The sequence below is a fragment of the Protobothrops mucrosquamatus genome, unplaced genomic scaffold (assembly GCF_001527695.2).
Source record: "Protobothrops mucrosquamatus isolate PMUCROS unplaced genomic scaffold, P.Mucros_1.0 scaffold72, whole genome shotgun sequence".
Classification (NCBI taxonomy): domain Eukaryota; kingdom Metazoa; phylum Chordata; class Lepidosauria; order Squamata; family Viperidae; genus Protobothrops; species Protobothrops mucrosquamatus.
The window spans coordinates 51954-73812 of NW_015386450.1; the positions used below are offsets into that span (position 1 = coordinate 51954).

General features: G+C 42.7%; 1 protein-coding gene across 1 annotated transcript in view; it reads left to right on the top strand.

The window, feature by feature from the left end:
* Nucleotides 1–13090, top strand: part of AKAP13 (A-kinase anchoring protein 13) — a gene marked incomplete at its 5' end in the record, with an annotated part of 64526 nt that extends 51436 nt beyond the window's left edge. Inside the window, 13 exons of the mRNA XM_029283380.1 lie at nt 348–465; nt 1429–1677; nt 2967–3043; nt 4031–4212; nt 4481–4563; nt 4745–4924; nt 5309–5470; nt 6526–6596; nt 6994–7038; nt 8610–8660; nt 10427–10876; nt 11523–11841; nt 12249–13090. Of these exons, the coding sequence (XP_029139213.1) occupies nt 348–465; nt 1429–1677; nt 2967–3043; nt 4031–4212; nt 4481–4563; nt 4745–4924; nt 5309–5470; nt 6526–6596; nt 6994–7038; nt 8610–8660; nt 10427–10876; nt 11523–11841; nt 12249–12298 (2037 nt within the window). The remainder of the gene's footprint in view (nt 1–347; nt 466–1428; nt 1678–2966; nt 3044–4030; nt 4213–4480; nt 4564–4744; nt 4925–5308; nt 5471–6525; nt 6597–6993; nt 7039–8609; nt 8661–10426; nt 10877–11522; nt 11842–12248) is intronic.
* Nucleotides 13091–21859: the final 8769 nt, after the last annotated feature.

Here is a 21859-nt window from a genome sequence, read left to right on the forward strand (position 1 = left end):
ACCCCCACAGCTATAAAACTGTGGGAGCTCAGGAGTTCTACCCCTATCGGGGAAGCTCTCTCCCCTCCCCTTTGCCCGGGAAGGGGATTCAAGCCGCGGAGCAGCTGTTTGACGCTGCTCCTGCGGCTTTTACGCGTCCTCGGAGCAGGCGGCGAACGAAAACGCCGCCATCGGCACAGGAACTCAAACCGGAAGTCCATTAAGCATTCTTTACAGATCTTTCGTCCTGCAAAGTTCCATAAACCTATTCTTGATACATTGGAATTGTATTTTGAAGGCTGTAGTCAGCTAATAACCTAAGATGCCCCCATCCTCTCAGATGTTTCAATTTGCTCTCCTTCCTTTAGAAAAAGATGAGCAGCTCCGTGGTGAGACGATTGGGCATCCCTGAGTGCATCTTGCTGGTAACGCAAAGGATCACCAAATACCCCGTGCTTCTTCAGAGAATATTACAATATACCAAAGGTAGGTTTTTCCTGCAGATGTCTTCGTAATCATTTATTGCAGAGGTCCCCAACCCCCGGTCCGTGGACCGGTACCGGACCGCGGCATGCCAGCAACTGGTCCGCACAAACAAAGCCCCATCCTCTTTCTTACACACCCACATGTGCAAAGTGCAAGAGAAAGAGAGGCGCAGCCTACTGTAGCCACAGAGCTGAGGGTCACATGCAAAGTAAACCCACTGGGATTTTACAGGATTCCTTTGTAATTCCTCCTGTGACAGCTGTTTGCTTAGATAGAACCACTGGCAGCTAACTTTCAGTGTTGCAAATCAGAGAAGATAACTTTTAGTAATCAAGTAGCTTATTTATACAATAAATAATTTTTATATAACATTTATATAATTATTTATACATTAATAAGCCTTCAGAAGCCGAGGCTGGAGGCTTTTAAAGAAGAGTCTGGGTAGCCACTTGTTCCGGAATGATATAGCCTCTCCTGTTTGAGCAGGGGGTTGGACTAGAAGACCTCCAAGGTCCCTTCCAACTCTGTGATTTTGTCAGTATGTGCACATCAATAATTTGGTGGCCAAAGAAATTGGTGTGAATGAGGATTATGCTACAGGCGCAGAATGTGGTCTTCTGTCCAAATCAAAGCGTTGACTTTTAAAACGGCATTAAGCTAATTGAACACGCGATTCACACGACGTAAACAGTGGTCGCCCGTGGACCTATTTGAAAATCAGAGTGCACAATTTTGCTGCTGTTTGTTCCTCAAGTAGCTTAGTGAATGTGGGTGCTAGTCAGTTTCATTAACTGGATTCCTGCTCTAAGTAAATTCTTGGGAGGATTTCTAGAGGGTTAGCAGCTGATGTGGATAAGTTGCTGGTCAGAAAAGAACAGGATGCCAAAAACAGGGCTAAGCTTGGAGAAGTGAAGTATTTGGAAGGGAAGAAGGTAACAAATGAAAATGTTCTTCCGTTTTAAGAAAATGACCCTGAACATCAAGACTTGGTGCTTTCCTTGAACCTGGTGAAGGAAGTCATAACGGCCGTCGACAGCAAAGTCAGCAATTACGAGAAGAAGATGCGCCTTAACGAGGTCTACACCCGGACGGACAGCAAGTCGATCATGAGGATGAAGAGCGGGCAGATGTTTGCCCGAGAAGATCTGAGGCGCAGGAAGTTTGTCCGAGATGGACCGGTTTCTCTCAAAAACGTAGCTGGGAGATTGAAAGGTAAGGGATGCTTTCAGAGCGATCCCCCGGGGGCTCGACGCTGCTTCTTTGCCCTGATTCATTGGAAAGGACACAATAGGCACCCTAAAGTCCTTGCACTGATGATGCTACCTAGTTTGGTAATGAAATGTCTGCAAGCAAACAACCAAGCCCAGAGAGCACCAAGGACCCACAATCTTTTCCTTCCTTCCTTCCTTCCTTCCTTCCTTCCTTCCTTCCTTCCTTCCTTCCTTCCTTCCTTTCCTTCCTTCCTTCCTTCCTTCCTTCCTTCCTTCCTTCCTTCCTTCCTTCCATCTGAAATCCTCACTCCTTTCTAACATTGATCATATTACCTAGTTTGGTAATGAAATGTCTGCAAGAAAACAACCTAGCTCAGAGAGCACCAAGGACCACGTAGTCGTCCTCCTCCTCCTCCTCCTCCTCCTCCTCCTCCTCCTCCTCCTCCTCCTCCTCTCTGCAAACCTCACTCCCTTCTACCATTGATTATATTACCTAGTTTGGTAATGAAATGTCTGCAAGAAAACAACCAAATGCAGAGAACACTAAGGACCCCACAATTTCCTTCCCTTCCCTTCCCTTCCCTTCCCTTCCCTTCCTTCCTTCCTTCCTTCCTTCCTTCCTTCCCTCCCTCCCTCCCTCCCTCCTCTTCCCTGCAAACCTCACTCCCTTCTAGCATTGATCATATTTCCTAGTTTGGTAATGAAATGTCTGCAAGAAAACCACCTAGCTCAGAGAGCACCAAGGCCCCTCATTTCAACCTGGAGCTACGGATATTCTCTTCTGTCAGTGCTGTAAAGTTCTTTCCACATCTCCTCCAGCATCTAAGCTGGATTGCTCTCCAGGTTGTAGAAAGTGGCTGCAAATTCTTCTGGCCAGATATGACGCTTGTGACATAGTTTTTGAGAAACCTTCTATCTCCCATAAAATCTTGGTTGTGGGGGTGGAAAGAAAAATGTGCAGTGATGCACTTTGCACACAGAGGCAAAGTCATTTAACTGCACTTTGCCTGGAGGCCTGGGGAAAACTTTTGCAAAATCTCTCTGGCTTAAACATGAAAGAAGAATGGTATCAAAACCTGATTGGGAAAGTTGGTAGACACGAAACTGATGACTTCTGTGAAATTCTACCTACTGCTGGGTACAATTTGCAGAATCTTAAACTTTGATTTGACCTTGTTTCAGGAAACGAAAGAAGAGATCTTGTGAGTGATGCTAGTAAACGCAGACATGTCAGCTTTGGGTTGGCTGGTTTTTTCAACCTGATTGTCTTGATGTTCCTTTCCTTCTCAGAGGTCCTGGCTGTCCTTCTCTCGGATGTCCTGATATTCCTCCAGGAAAAAGATCAGAAATATGTATTTGCATCCCTGGTAAGGAATTCTACACAATTCCTTTTCCTTAAAACAACACCACCACCACGTTGGCTGCATTTGCACAATATAGGGTTCCTGAATAAATCCATTTTCTGCATTTGGTCGGGAGAATTAAGTGTAATGTCTTCTCCAGAGCAGACTGCAGGCAATTCTTCTTCTAAAAGAAAAATCTTCTTCAGGTTTAACATCCTCGCCTTTTCAATCCATTCTTCCTAAGATTTAAATCGCTTCCATTTCTGGACTGCATTTCACGATAGTCATTTGGGTGATAGCGCTGAGAACCAAGTACAGTACTCCAGATGTGTAATTTGACCCTCCCCAGATCTTGGGGTATCACCATCAACACTTCTTTATAAGTTTGTCATTGTGATTTCACAATTTAATCTGAGTTGTGATCAGTGCGGTAGAATAAGATAACATCAGTAAACAGTAGAAATAAAAATACAAATCTAAAGTATTATAAACATATGTCTAGATTAAGAAAGAATAGAATAGAATAGAATAGAATAGAATAGAATAGAGAATAGCACAGAATAAAGAATAGAATAGAATAGAGAATAGCACAGAATAAAGAATAGAATAGAATAGAATAGAATAGAATAGAATAGAATAGAATAGAATTAGAATAAGAGAGTTGGAAGGGACCCTGGAGGTCTTCTAGTCCAACCTCCTGCTCAGGCAGGAAACCCTACACCATTTCAGACAAATGGTTGTCCAATCTCTTCTTAAAAACTTCCAAATGTGGAGCATTTCCAACTTCTGGAGGCAGGTTGTTCCACTGGTTAATTGTTTGACATAATTTGTTGATGTCATTGATAAGACAAGTTAAATTAGAAGTCCACTTTAGGTGGTCTCTTTACCATTGCTCCAGAATCACTGCGGCACAGGACTGATCGTGTTTGTAGGTGTGGTTGTATGCATAGAGATTCCCGTTGCACCAAATCAACCTAACGCATATGCTTCTCTTCCTCAACTCCCCCAAAGGATCAAAAATCCACTGTGATCTCGTTGAAGAAGCTGATTGTCCGTGAAGTTGCCCACGAGGAGAAGGGCCTCTTCCTGATCAGCATGGGAGGAAAAGACCCTGAGATGGTGGAAGTGCATGCCAGCACTAAGGAGGAGCGCAACAGCTGGATTCAAATTATCCAGGACACGATCAACACTATGTAAGGAGCTCAGTAATGGGAGATGAAACTGTGCTGCGGGAGAGGGAGAGAGAGAGAGAGGGAGAGAGGGAGAGAAAGAGAGAGAGAGAGGGAGGGAGGGAGAGAGAGAGGGAGGGAGACAGAGAGAGGAGAGAGAGAGAGGGAGAGAGAGAGAGAGAGAGAGAGAGAGAGAGAGAGAGAGAGAGAGAGAGGGAGGAGTATAAATGACAGGAGGATAAACACTTCTCCAGCATAATTTTTTTCAATCTGCCTGACTCCTCTTCTACAGGGACAAAGAGGAAGATGAAGGTATCCCTAGCGAATCAGAAGAGGAGAAGCGGGTGCTGGACACCAAGGCCAGAGAACTGAAAGGTAAAAACCCGAAAGGATGCTATAAATTTGAATTTTTAGTCTCCTAACTCCAGCAATTCTCTGTCTGGGCACAAGATGGCGCTCCAGCCTTAGCAATGGCAAACCCCACCAGCTTTAAGTCACTCTCCATTCTCCGGTAAATACCAGCCCTCTAGCTGATCTTTCCTGTTCCATCTCACAGAACAGCTCCACCAAAAAGACCAGCAGATTATCACGCTCTTGGAGGAAAAAGAGAAGATTTTCAGAGATATGACAGACTGCAGTGGGGCCGAGGAAGGACAGGGGGCCAGGATGCTGTTCCGGGCGAACACCGACGAAGCACCGAAAGGAGAAAGTATCATGAAGAATCTGATCAGCGAAGGTAAGCCGGTCCCTGACCCAACATTTGTCACTTGCTTTCCTGAAAGAGTCTAAACTCTGAAATATCCTGGACAAAGTAAATCGTTGGATTCCAAGGAACTAAACTGCAGCAGGCTGAGAAAAGGGTTGCTGTGGCAGTATGAAGAGTTAGAAAATATTTAAATAAATACATACATTAAACGACTGCAGTGGTTCCGTTAACAACCGTGGCGAGAAAAGCCGTAAAATGGGGGGTAAAGCCCGCTTGGCAAATGTCCCGCTTAGCAACGTGAAATTCTGGGCTCAGTTGGGATCGTAAGTTGAGGACTTTTTATTTTGAAGTAAAGAAGCAGGTTGCAGGAGATGAACACGGCCGGTCTTGTCATGCTGCTGTTTCTTCTTTCAGTTGAGCAGCTGCAAGGTTTGGTGAGCAGAGGCCTGGGAAGTTCCTTCGGGCAGCAGATGACCAGTCCGGCCTCTGACCAGGAGAGTGTGGGGCCCATCTCCCTCCCCAGGAGGGCAGAGACCTTTGGAGGGTTTGACAGCCACCAAATGAACGTCTATAAAGGTGAGTCTTTTCTATCTCCACCCCAAGCTCTGAGTTTTGCCCTTTTCTGTTTGCAGTCGGATTCCTGGACAAGGGAAACATACTTCTGCCATAGTTACAGTCACTCCCACGGTCCACGCTTCGAACAATCATAGGTTGTGTTTGTTTTGGCTTGGCATGGTGTCCGCGCCCAGCCCTTATGTACAAATTATGGTTTATTGCCTGGTGCGGTATGAGGTAGCCAGGAGATCACTCGGATTAACTTGCCTGCCGTATCTTTGGAGGCTTCGTGTATTTTGCCTTGAAGTGGCTGTTCTCTGGGACCACCCAGGGGACACCTGTGGCTTAAGGAATGCCATGGACGCAAATAATCGTTGTCCTCCTATATAGCCATAGCATTTAGACTTATATACCGCTTCACAGTGCTTCACAGCCCTCTCTAAGCGGCTTACAGAGTCAGCATCTTGCCCCAACAATCTGGGTCCTCATTTTACTGACCTCGGAAGGATGGAAGGCTGAGTCAACCTTGAGCCGGTCAGGATCGAACTGCTGGCAGTGAGCAGAATCAGCCTGCAGCACTGGGTTCTAACCACTCCGCCACCACAGCTCCTTATGTACAATACGTGGAAAAAACATTGAATAGAAAATTGCCCCCTGTAATGTGGAAGTTTGCCTTGTATTTTGGAAACATCACCTGGATTTGGCAAGCCCCACGCAATATGGACAACGCTGAGCCGAATTCGCACTGGCTATGATAAATCTGGAAGTGCCCTCTAAACACCATTATGACTCTGGAGCCCATTACCCAACACAGAATGTCAGAGAGAGTCTATAATGGAAACTTTATTGATTTCCTGACGGTGACAAACGAAGCAAAACATTATATCTGCAATCTAGACATATGCTTACGATATTTCAGATTTTATTATGTTGTTATTTTGTGTTCTTAGAGAAACGTGATACCAGTGTGCCATACAAGAAATCAATAAATACGGTTTATGGCTTGGTGTGATGTGGGTCCTCCATCTTCAGTTTCTTGCTTGTACAACAGACGTGTTTTTTTTTTCTTTTTTTAGGTGGGGAGAAGGATGAAGGAGAAGACGTGCAAGATCTACGGAGGACCGAGTCTGACAGTGTGTTGAAGAAGGTATGGAACAGCCAAGTGTCCAACATCCTTCCCTGTAAATCCCTCCAGCTGTTCTGTTCAGTTCATTTTTCCTGTTGGCTGATCAGTCCTTAAAAACCTCACGGAAGGCAGCCACGTACACTTCCGTCATGATTGCTGCCAGAAAACTTAGATTATTTTCATGTGAGAAGGCAATGAGCAACGTGTTTCTTTTATGCTTTTGCTAAATGTTTTGTTGTTTGGTGCTTCGTACAAAATGTTGGTCTGCGGCCATGAGTGTTAAGTTGACGCAGTATCCTCAGAAAATGATCAGGGATCCTGGGGGGGTGAAACCCAAGCTTTCAAAAAATAAATTGTTGTTTAGACCTCTGTCCTTAGTTTCTTTCTCAATGAGGGTATATCTATGGTCTCTTCTCAGGGAGGAACAGCTAACTTGATGTTTTTGCTGAAAAGAAACAATGAGGTAAGTGTTTGTGTTCAAGGATGGCCTTTTCTTTCTGTTTACACAACATCTGGAACTTGGGATCAGCCCCTTCTTAGGCCTAATGAGATATCTCCTCCTTTATGTCTACGGAGATTCTCCGTCATCCAGGTCACGGTTGTCCCAATGTTGCTTTTTCAAGCGGCAACTGGACTTCCCTTGTTTTTCCTTGAAGATGTTTTGCTTCTCATCCAAGAAGCTTCTTCAGAACTGAAGAACTGAACATCTTCAAAGAAAAACCAAGGAAGTTCAGTTGCCTCTTAAAAAAATGCCTTTGGGATCGTCTTTAATTTTTTTTAAAAAATCTTTCAATCTGGGACCTGGTAGTTTACTTGTTCTGTTCATTATTAGAAGGTCTTTGGTTAATGCATCTTCTACTTCTTGACAAGCTTTGGACTAAACCAGCATGGTCCACCTTGGTATCCTCCCATTGGTTGGACTACAATATCCATTGTAATGGATGTTGTATTCCCATCTAGAGACCACCAGTTAGGAACCATTAGAGAATGTGTAGGTTGCTATGATTGGGTGGGAGAAGAGAAAACCCATAAAATATTGAATTGGATATGCAATGTCTGAAGATTTATAATAAATACCCCCACCCCTCATCCCCAGTCCTTGAATTTCTGAAGAAATTGTCCCTGAAAGTTTAATGCAAAGCTAGTAGAAAGTAATATTTCCCAGGGGCTGATGAAAAAATCACTTTGTTTAAATAATGGAATTAATAATTTTATTTATTATGCGTTCATAACTAAGTGCAGTACAGACATAGAATTAAAAAAAGAATTCATAAAATGATACAGTGAATGGAAATCTTTATTGCAGTCAAAGATCAGTACATAATAAAACTCAGTAATATGAAACAGGATATACATATGTATGGAAAGGTACAAATATATATATATTTGGATAGGTGCAATTATAATAACATAAAATAAGAACCCCCTAAATTAAATGATCCATGACATCTAATTGTATTAACTTACACATTCAAAATAATGCAGCATGCACTATAAAACAGCCCCAACTCATTGTATTAATGAATTCAGAACCGATAGAAAGTCTGTAGCCATACAAGAATTATACATTTAGATTAAATAAAACAAACTTACTTTGGAATATGGTACTATGCTTTTATGCAATTTTGTGCTTCTCCAAATGCCATATGTCAACCTAAAATCAATGTTGTGCCTTGAAAAGCCAAGCTGTGCAAAATAAGAGGTGTAGATTTGCAACAACAAGACAAATAGCAGAGTTGCATTTTCCCCCATGCGTCATTTTCAGGGTATTTATTTTCCTGTGTGTGAAGTACACAGAATTTTGCTGTCTGGGAATATTTGCTGGTTGCTGGCTACTCCCAAGTAATCATGTGGGAATGAGCACCGAAAATACTTCGGGACTAATGCTCCATCAGCACAGTCCATCCTCCCAGCTGCCTGCTGTTGGCTAAGTTCTTATTTTTGGATTCCTAAAAAGGCAGGAGTCCAGTGGAGCAAATAAACTATTTGGCTGTTGACAGGGTCTTTCTCTCTGCTTCTCTTTTTCTTCTACAGCAGGTGCTCCAGAGCATAACTCAGCTTCACAGCTTGCTGGGCTTACTGCAGGTAAGTGCTGAGAAAGAGGCAGGGATAACGTCTCTGCTGATGTGATAAAGCTGACCCAGTCTAATATTTCAGCTGAATAAGAGACTCAACAGCAAGAGAGGCAACATCTAAAGCAGGAAATGGAAGCCTCGGGGCTGGATGTGTTCTCCAGAACTCTTAAGTTCTGAGAAGACTTTGCTGAATTGTAATCTTGGATGAGTCAGACAGGAAACTCATGAAAGACAAGGAGATAAATTAACTCTAATTAATTAATTGAACTTCAAGGAGGCACGTGCTGTTTTTGGAATGAGGTCCTTCCCATGCCACTCAAAGACTAAGGGTGGTCCTTAACCTTCAGTTGAAAGGAATAGGAAAGAACAAGATGCTTATTTATTATTCAGGTTTCTGGATGCCTGTATATATGTACATGTACATATACATGTACATATATATACCAGCCCCTTTTAATACAGGTTTAATGCATGTCAACAAAAAGTCTTTAGAAGACTTACAAACCTCAAGGATTCTGCAGACTTTCTTTTACAAGACTCCCATGCGTATGAAGAGCCAGGTCAAAGTCATGGGAAGAGCCCTTCTTCCAGGCAGGGTTAATGAAATATAGGAGCTCCTGTAGAGGGAGAGAGGAAGGAAGATAGCTTTGGTGCTGAGAACTTGTCTTTCGTACAGCCTCACACAAGACTAGCAGTCAAAGAAAGCAATAACACTTAGACTTATATACCGCTCCATAGTGCTTTATAGCACTCTCTGGGTGGTTTACAATATCAGCCTATTGTCCCCAACAATCTGGGTCCTCATTTTATCAACCTCAGAAGGATGGAAGGCTGAGTCAACCTTGAGCCAATCAGGATCGAACTCCAGGCTATGGGCAGAGTTAGCCTACAATGCTGCATTCTAATCCCTGTGCCACCAAGTGCCAGCAGTCAAAGATGTAGGTCCCAGATGGAGGAAACTGTTATAATCTGAAACAGACCCATTGACTTGTATGGTTTGGAATGATTTTCAGTACCGTGTTCCCCCCAAAATAAGCCCTAGCTTGATTTTTGGGGGTGGGCCTAATAGAAGCCCTACCCCCAAAATAAGCCCTAGTTTTGGGGTGAGTCACACACTTAAAAATCAAGCTAGGGCAGGGGTAGGGGTGTGGAGCTGCCCCATGCACCCCACACCCACTTCCGTTGCAGCCAGGCCTCTCCGTGCTGGCCCACTTCTTCTTCTGAGGCCTCTTCTGCAGCCAGGCCTGCATTTCTGGAAAGGCCACTGCAGCCGAGAACTGAGCTATGGATTCAATCCATAGCTCGGTTCTGCAAGATCTCCACAGCCGAGCACCAAGCTATGGATTCAATCCATAGCTCGGTACTCGGCTGCTTAGGCCTTCTGGAAAAGCCTGACTGCAAACTGCAGGCCCGAATGCAGCTGCAGAACTTCGGCCCCAGAAGAAGTGGACCGGCTGGGTGGGGCTGTCGGTGCCGGAGGTGAGGTAAGGCCTATCCCGAAAATAAGACCTGGTGCCTCTTTTGGAGGCAAAAAAATAAAATAAAAAAATAAGACCTGGTCTTACTTTGTGGGAAACGCGGTACATCCAGTTTGGCAAGATCTTTAATTTTTCTATTTAATTGGGCATTCTGCAGATATTCTCCAAAGCCAATCTCTCTCTTACGGTGATTGACTCTCACGGATTTTTCGCAGGAATTTTAGCCCTAGTTTTGCCTCTTTGAAGAAAATTACTCTGTCTAATAGAAAGCCTCATCTCCCTTTTTTTTTTTAAACAGGCTGTTGTTGTACAACAAGACACCTACATTGAAGACCAGAAGCTGCTGCTCACCGAGAGGACCTTGAACCGCATCTCATTCCGTCCCAACTCCTTGATTGAGCAGGAAAAGCAACGCAGCCTGGAAAAACAGCGGCAAGAGCTGGCCAATCTGCAGAAGCAGCAGACCTTGCACCAGGAGGAACGGAGGAAGAAAGAGAAGGCGTGGGAGGCCAGAGAGAAAGAGCTAACGGAGCGGGAATCTCAGCTAGGCCAGAGGGAAGAGCAGATCCAGAAAGGGCATCACGGCCTGGAGAAGGAGCGGGAGGAGCTGCAGCAGAAGAAAGCAGCCTATCAACTTGATCTGGAACGTCTCCGGACGGCCCAGAAGCAACTGGAGAAAGAAAAGGAGCAACTGAAGAAGGAAATGGAGCAAATATCTCAACCACAGATGGAACCTGATCTCAAACCGGTAATAATTTGCTTCTTTTGTACCTGTGCATTGTCTGGCATCAAACGAAGGAAGCTGGTGGAAGATCTGAAGATGCAGAGGTTCTAGATCCCTTCTTTTCAAATGATGTTTGTGGACCCTTCGGTGGAACCTGTTGAGGTGTCTTCTTTGGAAGATCAGCAATGTTTTTTTCCCCCCCACAAAAGCATGTGCTGCGTTACTGATTTTCTTGTGTATTACACAGTCCCAGATATGAATTCTTAAGTCACTTCTATTCCGTTCTGGAAGACACGTTTTTTTTAATCTAAATATGTTGAGATGTTCTCTGATTTTGTCCTTATGTACATAGTAGCCATAGTGCCAGGACTATTAAAGTGGACATCTACAGAAGAACGTATCTTTTCACGGATAGTATCCTGACCAACTGAATGAAGACTTTCTGATATTATTCAGTGTTGGTATTGGTTTTCTTGTGGTGTTTAACCTACGGCCACTATTACTTATTACCGCTTTTTATTGTTTTATTTTGATTTATTTTACGTTGCATTTTTAACCTGCTTTGTAGTGCCAGGGAACTGAGGGTGTTGGAGAATGTAAACACGTCATAAATGCAAACATGAACAATCCATTGCCATACCTATTTCTTCTTTTGTCTTGTGTCTTCCAGAATCCCAGTCAACACACCAAAATGAGCAGAACCCCTTCCCTTCTTCCCACAGAGGACTTGTCTTCTAGACAATTGTGTTCCTCGCTGCCCAAAGGGCACTTGGATGCAGAACTTTCCGCCTCATCCAAAAGGAACAGTCTCTCAAGGACGAATAAAGAGAAGAGCTCTTTTCATTTGATTGGCACTGCAACATCGGGCCACGCCAACAAGCCAACGGAAGGACCTGGGCAGATGCCCAACCGCCTCTTCGGTTTAGCCAAGCCGAAGGAGAAGAAGGAGAAGAAGAAGAAGAGCAAAAGGGATCGCTCACAGACTTCTGGTAAGCCGAGGGCGGACTCGGTGCTTTTAAAGATTCCGCACAACTAAGGATGAAAACATCTCCCACCAGATTGCTTGCTAGTGGTCCAGATCCGAGTCTTGTCTGCGGATCAGTAGAGTCCGTAGGCAACAACAGTAGGGATGTCTCAAAAGGTGATCACATCACCCCGGGACACTGCAACTGGCATAATACTAGCCAGTTGCCAAGCATTTGAATGTAAATCGCGTGACCATGGAGACGCTGCAATGGTCGTAAGTGTGAAAAATGGTCCTAAGCCACTTTTCCCAGTGCCGTTGTAACTGTGAACGGTCACTAAATGAACTGTTGTAAACTGAGGACTACCTGTATAGCAGTCTCTGATGTGTGTCGACATTATTTTGAGTTCTTCCTTTTTTCTCCCCCCCTAGATGCTCACTCTCCAGAAGGAGCACCAGAAGGCGAGGAGATCTTTTGCTGATCCCATGCCTTGTCTCCAGCCAGGCCATCTCCAGATCTGCCCTACGGAGAGAGGCCGAAGAATCGAACAACTCTTTATTCTAGACATTGAACTGCGTTGGGCTTTCCCCACCTTTCACTCCTATAATCCACTGTCCATTCCCACTTCTGGGTCTTCTTGAATACGTCACATCTGAAAACATGTCCGAAAGGACAATAGGAGGAGGAGGAGGAGGAGTGACCACATGGAAGAACTGTGGATACAGCCAGACTGGGCGGGCTCAGTTTGAGCTGAATGTGCTCTGAAGAATTCTGATTCTCTCTGCAATGCTAACTTGTGACTTGCTTAGGCGGATATTCTCTTTTTTCCTTTTCATCTTGAACAACAGGGAATTTGTGAAGAAAGACAACAAAGCTCACCTTCTCTTCGGAAACCACCCACCCCCCAAATCAAAAACCTTCTGTAGAAAAAAGATGTGACTCTTTTACGCAGTGTTTCTACACTGGTCTATATAGATGTAATGTATACACACTTCTCTACCTACTTAACTGAACATATAGATATATACACACACACAAACAAACACACACACAAAAAATAAATGTAGCTCCATATCCTTTGGATATGCTGTATGTCTGTAGAGAAAAGCTAAGGAACTTTAGACGTATCCTAACGGGGTTGGCAGGCACCTGTTCAGGGATTGGGTCAGTTTTGCCTTCGGCTGCAAAGTTGGCATTCTGCATCAAGATTTTTGAAGTGGAAGGGCCCCTAAAGCAAGATTCCTGGGGAATAATCGAAGCACATTGCCCAGCGGCAGAAAAAGAAAAAAAAAGAAATATAAAATGGATTAGAACCAACGCATGGCCCTAGATTGGAGAGGTGAAAGGGGCCATGGTTGGAAATTAGAAGATCCTCTCTAGAAGTCATCTCAGAACAGCGACAAAGGGAATACTTAAAACCGCCACCACTCTGAATTTCCATGGAATTGTGAGGTCCATCCTAACTCCCTGTATAGGATTTGTCTATCTAGGACGCAAACACCTATTGAGTTGGCTATGCAGTTGAAGAATCTGAAGAAGATACAGACTCCAACCAAATTCTCTGTTCCTGCTTCCTTGGCTTCTCCTCCCAAATTCCTGTACACATTTTCTCCCAATTTCATTGTCTCGTCTTGCTAGAAACTATGTTGAGGAAGTGGGTGACTGTCATTAGGGTGAAAGAGTTGCGATAGAGAAGTACTGTTATATTGGTTTGGTATAATTTCTTTCACGTGGATTAAAGAGGCCACCATACCCCTGAATGTAACTTTCCAAATTGGATAGGTTTGTTGCTTTAAGAATTTGTAGAGTTCTCATCTCAATGCTATCACCTTTTTTGGGGGGGGAGGACAAATCACCATTTTTGAGGTGGAGGGGCCAGGAGTTGAAAAATGTATGCAAATGTACAGACACCCCCCCAAAACTATTTGCTGCACACCTTCCTTCCAATTGCTCCTTTAATACTTGCCTTAATCCATGGGTAGGGAAATGGCATCCTCTTGACTTATCCAAGGGCAGCCAGACCTTTATCAGCGGTCAACACACATAAATGTATGTTTGTTTGGTTTTTTTGCATCTGCGGATAGTCATCAGTCAGCTTCAGAAAATAAGTCATCTGAATTTGGTCTCCTTGGCACGGAATGTAGGAAAGTGCTTCTGTTTCCCTACCTGCAAACGGATATTATTGGTCTTCTCATCTGCTAGGTCTACAAGAGAGGGGAATGTCTCTCTTGTAGGCCTCCTTTCCACTCGGTTTTGTTTAGAAAAGCACGTGGATGCTTTGGTCCAAGCAGGGAGCATGTGAGAAAATGGACCGTTTCCCCATGTTCGTTCATGCCAAGAGTAATTGCAGTTGAGGAAATAGTTGTCAGGCCTTCCTTTCTTTCCTCCAAGTCTAACTCTCTAGGATCATCTGACCCATCATAGTTTGTAGGGAGTTCTATCCAGCCCCAGGATTTAAATTTAATCTCTCTCCCTTCTCCCCTCGCATTAGTGACAGACTGCAAGAAATTGGTGTGGTGAGAAAGGAGAGATTGGAAGAACCAATAAGCAGCTCAGCTTGGCGATTTGGGATGAGTATGGAATAACATCCTTGTGTTGTAAATCTTCACAAGCCACTTTCACAGCGTCTTGCCCCAGAGATTATTCTAGTAGGCTGAGCAAATAGCAAGGAATCTGTTTACCTTTAAAGCTTGAATAAACAAGAAAACCATTTTTGGCTATCCCACTCCTTCAAAGAAGGTTTTGCACTATTGTTCCACCCTTGTGTTCTCTCTTTAAAACATCTCAGAAGCCATTTTCACACACCACTCAATTTGCAGAATCAGGACTTCAAAAAAAAAAACACCAAAACTTTAATGAGTGTGCCTTTACAGGTATAGATGATCTCTGGGGACCTGGCTGAATCTGATGTTCTCTAAAACAAATTCACGCTGTCCAGAAAGAAAGCTAGAGGCAGCTAGAGAATTTTATTTCTTGTTTTTTTTTTTTGTTTTTTTATTACCACGATTGTTACGTGATATTTGTTTTCAGTTGCAAGCTGGGCTTGTGTTGAAAAAAAAAATCTTTCTGTTTGTTTGAAAGAAGTCTGGATTTTTAAAATGACAAATGTTTACTTGGATTGTCTGTTTTGCTTTATTTTTAAGCTGGGCTTATGAAGCCTAAGGAATGTTTGTTTGTATGTGTGTTTGTGTGTCTCTGTGTATTTCTTGTGTAAATATCTCATTGATTACTAATGTGCTATTTGAATGAAACCAGCATTAAATGCTATCAACCACTGGTGGGAAAGAACCTCTAATATACAGCATTTCTTGGCCAAAGCAAACTTAAGATGCTAAGACTGGTGGAAGGCTCTTTGCAGAAAACTGAAGATGGGTTGAAACTGGAGTCAGTTCACACGATGTGGATGCTTATTCCACTTTCACTGGTGCTCTAAAGAGGAATGGCAGGTTTTCAAAAACCGCCTTCCTCCTTCTCCAAAATGGTTGTCTCCATCGTAACCGCCAAGGCACGTCTCTGCCGCACCAAATGCTTTTGAGTTGACAAGTGTACTTCTTTCTACAATGGAATCAAATCTTAACTTTTAAAGAGAATTTAATTTAGTTTAAATCTTGTATTATTCCTGTCTGCAACTCACCGTGCGAGTGCAGAGACACACGGGACGGTGAAAAAGCAAAAGAGAGACCAGTTGATACGAAAAGCTCTTAGCCAAAATCTCTGCTGCCATCCTTTCTTTTGTCACAAGAGAGACCAGATAGAAGTTGATCTATGTATTTCAAGGAAATCTGTGGGTATTATGAGTTCTTTATATCTTGTTCATTTCCTGTTTGGCTAGATTATGGTTGATTACTGTGATGAGTTCTTTTTTGGCAAGGATTGTGTGCACTAGCATCACAATTATATGACAATGCATTTCTCTCACTTGAGTTCCTCCCACTTCTTCCCATAGGCTTGTGCGAAGGTACCAGTTGCATGTTTCCGATTGAAATATATCTTGAACAAGGAAAAGATAAACCTTTAAAAATTGAAATGTACATCAATGGAGAGTCGAAAAGAAAAAGAAATTGTTATATATTCATTTGTAATTATGTAAAGAAAATTAAGTTAGGTTTACGATTGTAAATTTTTTAATTTCCCGCGGTGTAATTTGCAAAAATGGAAAAAACAACAACAGATTTTCATAATCTTTTATTTATCTACCTTTCTTGCTACGAAAAGCAACTCTTGTAAAGTTAAATTTCCTTACCCCTTTAAATAAATGTTGATTCTAAGTCAGATGGGTTTTTGTTTGCTGGCCTCTGTATATCTGTGTCTTTCTGTGTGTTGTGTTCTCACTCTTCCTTTTCAGATGGAAACTTGGATGAAAAAAAAAAAGGAATAAGCTGTTTTATTTCATATGTAGAAGAACAGAGGACAGGGTAAATGGTAAATATGTGTGGTGACAGGGTAAATGGTAAATATGTTTTTTCTGCTGCACTGAATAGAAAAAAAAAATATCACTCTGGAGAAAGAAATGTTTTACCTTTAAGAATTAACACTGTACAGCTAATCCTTGGGAAGTTTATAATGACAGTAAATTTTCTTACATAATATGTTTTCACCTGTTCCATAACTTTATACACAAAGTTCCATAACTTTGTGTAAAAGCTGCAGCATGTGAACACTTTATACATATCAGAGAACATTTAGGAGAAAATATTGAGATGTGTCATCTATTTTTTTTAAAAACAGGATCGCCAACGTCCGATAACGGATATGGCACGAGAAGAAGAAGATCTATTTTTTTCCAATGTTCTCAGGGAAAATGGTTCTAAATATAGAGTTGATCTTTCCCCCTTAGAATGTTTCTCTTTCTCCCCCTATCTCTAGCATTGAATAAGGAAGAGGTGAGGGATTTTTCCTGGCTTTTTTGCATACAGGTAATATAATCTGTGTCACAGTATCTACCTTGCACAGCTGATGGGCAGTCTTTCCCAACCTTATAGAGTGAGTGAGAGTGGAAGGTCATCATCTTTTCCACTCCTGGTGACCAGCTTTTCTGTCCTCACTAGAGGAATTTGTTCTGGACAAGCAGTTACCAACTCTTGCTTGAAAACATCCAGCCAGGAGAGTACGCCAATGTTCTGAACGGTTTCTCTGCTTAACAGGGCTTATTGTCAAGCAATTTCTTAAATTTTGAACCTGAATTTCCTACCTTATTTAGTTTCATTGGTACTTGTCCTATCAATTCCAACAGAGAATGGGGAAATGTTTACATATGTGGGCTGTTGATGCATCTCCCTTTAATCTATTCTGCAGTCCAATCATTTATAGCTCCGTTAACCATTCCTTGTATAGCTTGATCCTCTCAGTTGCTGCCCTCTAAACTGGTTGGGAAAGGCTGGATTTTACACACCAGGGAAATGAGGTTGTTGGGTGAATGTGTTGGTGCACAATCACGGATAAATGCCCAATAAGGTGGCTGGGCCAGGAGTAAATGCTCTTTGCACTTTTGCAGATGGGATGGTGTGAACCATGTCAAGTAAAGACTAGACAACTACATTTGTACAGTACACTTGATCTTGGTTGATGTCATTCTTGATTAGATTTTGTGTGTGTGTGTGTGTGTGTGTGTGGTTTAAGATGGTGAATCCAATCAGGTTGATTTGTGGTGCAGTATATTGTGCAAGTCAGGAACTTGATTAATTTGTTTGATCAGTCATTATTATGTGAATGTACTATGCGTTTTCCTTAAGAGACAGTCCCTCGAGTGTAGTACATTCACTTGATATGACCTGCAAGGCTGAAGTCCTAAACAATTTAGTACCGTGACATTGAGATGTTCTTTACAATGATGACCATCAAGAGCAGGGGTCTTCAAACGTGGCCCTTTTATGGCTTGTGGACTTCAACTCCCAGAATTCTGGGAAGCTGGCTGAGGAATTCTGAGAGTTGAAGTCCACAAGCCATAAAAGGGCCACGTTTGAAGACCTCTGATCAAGAGAAACAGTTCTGCACAAATGCATAGAAGAGTGCAAGAAGCTGTTAATTATAATTGAAAGGGGTCCAGCAATTTTAGCTAACCACCATTGAGAAGCAATATTTGCTTCGTGGCCAAACTCAAGATTTACATTCATTCACTGGCCAAAATCCAAAGCTGCTTTTGCAAAGAAACAAAATGTACTAACGATCCCAACTTGGTACAGGCAGCTACTGTGACCAGCCTTGGCTGATTTAGAAGTTAAAACAGATCTTTACTTGGTTAGTACTTGGATGGGAGGGTAATTAAGACATCTGAGCCCTTTAGATTGACAAGTTGGGAAAAAAAACATTTCGGAAGAAACAAAGGCAATAACTTTATTACTGTGGTCAAGAAAACTGTATTGGATGTGTTTGGCTTTTTTTTTAATATGGGGACTCAGCTGGTTGATCTCTTTGTGAGGTCAATATGTATTCTGAGTATTTCCCCCCCTTAAGACAGTTGACCTTGCAGATCCAGAGAATGAGCAGATTCTGGAGATCAGCTCCTTTTTGGATTGAATAATGGGGTCTGTATTCTTTATTCTACATTCCTCAGGAAAGTAAAACCCAAACTAGGTTAACAGCTTTTAGCTCTGTTCTGCTTCCATAAATGTGTTGCTGAAGCTTCTCCCTCCATGACACAGTATTCTATATATATATCAATACTGTCAAAAGCTGCTGAGGTATATAAGAGCAGAGCATCCAATTCCTGGCACAGATCATCCTCTAAGGTTACCAAAGCAGTTTCAGTAGCATATTCTATCTAGCCAAAGCCCAGTTGAAATGGATCCAGACAGCTCATACCATTTGAGAGCATCTGGAGCTTGGAGGCCACCACGTTCTCTTATCATTTTCCTGGGGCGTCCTTGGTATTCTCTGAGCTTGGTTGTTTTCTCGCAGCCATTTCATTACCAAACTTCATTGCCAAAAAGTTTGGTAACGAACCCACTCCCTACTAGCACTGATGACGTTACCTAGATTGCTAATGAAACATCTGCACGAAAACAGCCAAGCTCAGAGAACACCAAGGATCTTTCAGTGCAGCCCTGAGCTTCAAATATTCTCTTCTATCACTATCAATTTTTCCCAGGATGGGAACATTTGACGCTAACCTACAATTAGACAGGGTAAGCCTGGGTAAGATCTGGCTATTGCCTCTTTCAGCCAAGAGTGCGGAAGACAACACTTGGGGCCAATCCTGTTTCCTGCCTATCTGCATATTGCACAGAGCCAGCAGTATTATCCACGAAAAATAAAGAAAATTCCTCAAGGGCATTAAAGGAATGCTCCAGAAAGTTCAGGAACCTGGATGGGATTATTTTAGAGGTCCTTGATGCTTGCTTCAGCTGTTTTCTTGCAGATGTTTCATAACCTAAACTAGCTAACATCATCAGCACTGCTGACGTTACCCAATTTGAGCAATGTAACATCTGCAAGAAAACCACCAAATTCAGAGAGCACCAAGGAACCCTCAATTTCAACCCTGAGCCTCAAATATTCTCCTATGTTGAATTATTTTAATTGGTTATTCGGCTCTGCAGAGAACTGTGTACCATGCTTGGGTCTAAAACAGACCAGTTTGTATATGAGAGACATAAAGGGGCATCACTCTCAAAGGGACTGGTAAGCCCAGGACATGTCGGAAACACAAACCATGAACAAGTGATTTATGAACACATTGCCAGCTTTCTAGCAAGGAAAGCTGTTTTTAACAGCGTGTGAAATAGTCACAAGACAGTAGTTGTCTCCCACTGCTTTCCCAAGGCTGTCAGTCCCTGGCTTTTCTTCTTTAAACAGAGATTACTGAAAGGGAGAAAATGAGCATGAAAAATACCATTCTGTTCCCTACTTTTCCACATAATTCTTTTACAGCCTGTCCAGCCAGACCTTGGGAAGTTTGCAGTTTTAAATCAGAATCGTGTGACTCAATGTGTTTCCACCCTTATCATTTATTCTCTGCACTGCCTGTTCTTTCATTACTTCCCCACCCCTTTTCTACAATTAATGAAACTCTAACTTGGACAGGAGGCTTCAAAGAAATCCTAGAACCATGGGTTTACTTTACTTTTTTATTCTAATTCAATTTCTCATAAAGCTGGGAATTCTGGAAGGATGCAGCAGTAAACAATTCATTTCTGTAACGTTAGCAAAAGTCATCTAAAGCCAAATCCTGGGAGTTGAAGTCCACAAGTCTTAAAGTTGCCAAGGTTGAGGACCCCTGGTCTAAGGCACCAAACTTTACCAGGACATTATGAGTTCTAGTCCTGCCCTAAGCATGGAAGCTGGCTGGGTGACTTTGGATCAGTCACACACTTTCACAGGGTAGTTCTTGTGTGGTAAATAGGAAGAGGAAGGAGTATTAAGTATGTTCAGTACTCCAAAGATGTCACTTGACGATCTCTGGATCCCAACTGGGATGGAGGGGCAGAGGCTGGATTGAAAAAAATATATTTGTATTTTTCAATTCAGTTTTTCAATTCAATAAGAAAGGGCCTCCAATGGATTTTTGCAGAAGGGGAAACATCTGGTGAAACTAACAGGGCTGTAGCAATGTACAGTCCTTTCTTCACTCAAGGAGTGGGACAATCAGGCAGATGTAATGACGAAATCACCAATAAGATGTGAAAAGCAAAAGGGATAAATTGTGGTTGGTTTTTTTTGCAACTATCTGAAAAAATCAAAAAGTCCTCCCCCTCCCTCCCCCATCTCTAGAACCTCTTAAGAACTTAAAAGCTTTCTGAGACTGAGGTAGAAAACCACGTTGCCTTTTTTACAGGGAGGAAAACCAAAACTTTTTATGGAACTTTGACATCCTGTGGAAGAATAGGAAGCACTGTCTGAAAAGACAGTCCTGGGTCATGAGAAAGAGGAAACATCTGACCTTGAAGAGGCGGCCTAGTGAAGGCACTTTGTTTCCAGCTTGAAAAATCCACTTCAGATCAGAATTTTTTTTTTTTAAGGATTAATCAAAACCTCCTTGAATCTCCCCCTTATTATTTAGCTATCACAGAGGCTCTTTTATGCCACCCATCTCTTGTTGAATCTCTTAGCAACTAATGGGGGCTATTGTATCTCTGCCAAAAGCTTCTGAATTGATTTTCTCGCCAAATAAACATGAGAGGAGAAGAGGAAAAATAGCTGTTGCTATTGCTTGCGATGGATATTATTCCTTCCTCCCATTTCCCCACCACAGCCCTGTGAAATTTTTTGTTGTTAGTTGCGAAGTCGTGTCCAACCCATCGCGACCCCATGGACAACATTCCTCCAGGTCTTCCTGTCCTCTACCATCTTCTGGAGTCTATTTAAGCTCACGCCTGCTGCTTCAGTGACTCCATCCAGCCACCTCATTCTCTGTCGTCCCCTTCTTCTCTTGCCCTCCATCTTTCCCAGCATCAGGCTCTTCTCCAGTGAGTCCTTCCTTCTCATTAGGTGGCCAAAGGACTTGAGTTTCAACTTCAGGATCTGGCCTTCTAAAGAGCAGTCAGAGTTGATCTCCTCTAGGACTGACCGGTTTGATTGCCTTGCAGTCCAGGGGACTCGCAGGAGTCTTCTCTTTGGACTAAAAAAGTGACCAGCTCAAAGTCACCTACTGGACATCCATGAGTCCTCATTCATTCCTAGTCCAATACCTTCATCACTACACTACCCAGAATGTTGGGCTTAGAGAGAAGAACCGGCTCAAACCTTTCCAAGGGAATTCCATGGTCCCGTGTGGATTTGAACCCGGACTTCCCTGAACCCAGTGCAGACCTTCAACTACATTATGCATTGGGTCTCATACGAGAGATAAAATAGGACATTACATCACATAATGAATTGCATCAGGATACTGGATTACACATTGAATCAAGACAGGACACTGGATCACATAATGAATTGCATCAGGATACTGGATTACATATTGAATCAAGACAGGACACTGCATCACATAATGAATTAACACGCACTGTGATAAGCCTATTGATGGTTTACTGAATTAACCACATTTGATTGGATTTGCACAGCCCTCTTAAACTGTAATGTTTAAGAGTTTAATTTTGCTGAG